The sequence below is a fragment of the Elephantulus edwardii genome, unplaced genomic scaffold (genome assembly GCF_000299155.1).
Source record: "Elephantulus edwardii isolate Elephantulus edwardi_28Jun2011 unplaced genomic scaffold, EleEdw1.0 scaffold00018, whole genome shotgun sequence".
Taxonomy (NCBI): domain Eukaryota; kingdom Metazoa; phylum Chordata; class Mammalia; order Macroscelidea; family Macroscelididae; genus Elephantulus; species Elephantulus edwardii.
The window spans coordinates 6,553,081-6,556,289 of NW_006399768.1; the positions used below are offsets into that span (position 1 = coordinate 6,553,081).

The 3,209-nt window shown below is 30.9% G+C and overlaps 1 protein-coding gene across 1 annotated transcript in view; it reads right to left on the bottom strand.

Annotated features, from left to right (window-relative positions):
* Nucleotides 1–213: 213 nt before the first annotated feature.
* The window catches only part of FBXO8 (F-box protein 8), a 45,019-nt gene continuing 42,023 nt past the window's right edge, over nt 214–3,209 (bottom strand). Inside the window, exons 3-4 of the mRNA XM_006882215.1 lie at nt 2,626–2,941; nt 214–856 (exon numbers count right to left, since the gene is read on the bottom strand). Coding sequence (XP_006882277.1) covers nt 669–856; nt 2,626–2,941 — 504 coding nt within the window. The 3' untranslated portion in view covers nt 214–668. The remainder of the gene's footprint in view (nt 857–2,625; nt 2,942–3,209) is intronic.

The following is a 3,209-nucleotide window of genomic DNA, read 5'->3' on the forward strand; positions in this document are numbered from 1 at the left end:
TTTAAGGAACTTATTAAGAATGATTAAACCAGAAGTTTTAAGAGTAAAAAGTGAAATGATATAAAAATAAGTGCTAGCTTGCATAGTAATAAACACTCATTTGAAAGTTCAAAGGAAAAAGAATGTTGTTATTAGAATCTATCTGAAGTCAGAGCCAATATTTACAAAGATAACAATAATCTCAGATTAGAATAAAATTAATTCAGAAGTTGGTTTGAGAGAAAAGGAAAAAATTTAGTTAAAATCTTTACAATAAAACAATTACAAATCTCTTTAGTTAAATATGTCTACATTACATGGTTATTTTAAAAAAGAATGGAACTGGATAAAGTTTTTCAGGCAAATCTAATGCACAAATACACCATCTTTTAAGAGTACAAGGTCAGTCAGTTTTACATTCTTAAATAGTTATGTCAGACAATGGCTCTGGTTTGTGCAAAACATGATAAGCAAAATTAAGAAAAATTTTGCAAAATCTTTAGTTTTCCAAGGAAATTACTAAAAAATAAAGTAGTAAAGTAAAAATAAAAAAAGGTTGTACACTCAAGCTTGATTGTACACAGAGGTTAGAATAACCATCAAAAAACTGTACCTCCTATAATTGCTAAATCAAGTCCTTGGGTAGCTTTAGTTTCAAGTTAAAAGATGGAGTCTCAGCAATTGTGCTTTCATGCTGCCACATGGCCAATAAGGTAGATGTTGTCATAAAGATGACCTACAAAATCTTCACTAATATTTTGAGCAGCACGACGAGTGTTTCGAATAAATTCTCTTTTTGACATTTTATTCTTCACATGAGGGCTACTGAGGTCAATGGAAAGTAGAATCAAAGAGTAGCACAGTACATAGACTGCATCTGAAAGGAAAAAGAAGCACTCACATTACTAGTTTGTTTAAAAATAAGGTTCCAATGAGACAAAATAGAACAAAAATGTTCAGAATTTCAAGAGAACACGATTAGAGCATAATTGACTACAGGATGACCATCTTATCCACCTTTCTGGGACTTTCCCAATATTAGCATTTAAAGCTTGGTGCACTGAGAAACTCTTAAATTCTGGGCAAACTAATGAAAGAACACCCTAGCGGAACATAAATTTAGTTATATTCATAATTATGAAATTCAGGAACCATTTTCTTCAGTTGAAAATAACTTTAGTAGGAGTTTATACTCAAAATTTATTCTATATATATATAAACATTTCAGAATTGTCTTTGTTTTCACCTTAGATTTCAAATGTAACATTCCATTCAACTATTCATAAAATACAATCAATCGTATTGTGTATGTTGCCATTCTAAAAAAAGTCACATATTTAATTACATAGAATACTTTTACAAAATATTCTTTTCTATTGTTTTTATAAAGGCATCTTAATAATAAAATTTAATTTGAAAGCATTTCTAATAGTAAAGCATTAACTTCGTAGTGTTTTTGTTGTTGAGTACCATGGAGTGGGAACTGACCCATAGCTGACCCTCTAGTGGGTTCTCAGAGGCAGTTAATCTACCTTCAGCATTGCAGCACAGATATTTATTTCTAGGCCACAAGAGCTCCCTAACTTGGTACTAGAAAATAAAATACAAACATTGTAGGAGGGACAACACAGGAGGGGAAGGCCCTGGATGAGGTGGATTGATACAGCAACTGGAGCAATGGGAATAGGTGTGCTGGAGTCAGTGAAACGGGCTCAGGACAGGGCAGGCTTTAGAGCTGTGTATATAGGGTCACTAGGAGTTGCAGGTGACTTGATGGCACAAAACAATAACAACAATAACACATGATTAATGAACTAATATTCTCTTGAAAATATATTTAAAAGATCTATAAAAGTTACATAACAATTTCAAAAGCCATCTTCGAGGAAAGATGGTTACATCCAAGTGTGAGCATAAAATGGATTTTCTTCTTTATATAATCTTATGGTCATACTGAATGTTTATTACTAAAATAGTATCAAATATGACAGTTCCTACTATTTCTGATAATCATTTGCTAGGGTTACTATGAGTTTTACTTAACTCAACAGCACCTAACAACAAGTTGGCTACAATTACGGTATTTATATTCCAGAATCACATAGTCTTAAAAAAGCTAAATATTATGTCTTTTTAATAATGTTCAACACATTCTGCAATGTGTTTAATAACATAAGCACAGTAAGCATTTTCATACGAAGAAATAAATGAAATTATATAAAATAAAAAAAAATACATAGGAGGCTCACATATATACTCTGAAAACTGCTGTCAGAAACAAATTTTTGGTGGAAATTTTCTATATGTTATCTATCTAATAATATGTAGATTGCGATAAACATAAATTTTTTTTTGTTTTAATTAGACTAGCAAAAATATTAAAAGATAAACAAGAATAATCTTAAAGAACTTACGTAGGTAAGTGGTTTCCCCCCCAAAACAGCTAATTTATTATATTAAAAACAATAGCTAACATATACTAAGATATTCCTTCTAAGTTTATGTATATGATATACTCTGTGGAATCAATGCTACAGCCAAGAATAGAAGCATTTGTAATTACTAGAAACAAAATGTCTCATATATTTTATTCTTGTATTTTTATTGTTGGAGGAAAGGAAGAAGTATTTTACTGCATATACTTACCAGGGCTAAGGCCAAGTTCTCGCATTAAATCAGGGTTACAAGCACAGAACCTATGTGAGAATTTTGTTATAAGAGTTTCAAGATATTCCCCACGCTCTTCAGGTGCATGGATATGTCGAAAAAATTCTCTCAGTGCATTTGGCAAGAATTGGTTTCTAAAATTATGCAACGTCACAAGGTCATCTAAGACATCTCTCCTTTCATCAAGATAGATTCTCAGTTTTTTCCAGTTTAGTGTCCTTGTACAGAAGATAAACTTTGCTATTTCCTTTGGCGAGTCATCTATAATACCCTTGGACATAAAGTAGTTCACTCCCTAAGGCAGAAAAACAAATAAATACAAATAAAATTAGTCTTTATAATCTTTAACAATTAGGTAACAGTGGAGCAAAACCTATAAATTATTCTCAGCATAAATAGACTTTTTATAGCTTTAACATGCAAAATACAAGCTAGAACTTGAACTGAAATTATTATTTATGTCTGGTATTTTACATGCAATGAAAAGTAGGAAATTCAAAGTTAAGATTCCTAAAGAAATCCTAATTCAATTTTCTGGCTCATGTCAGTTAAAACTAACTCTA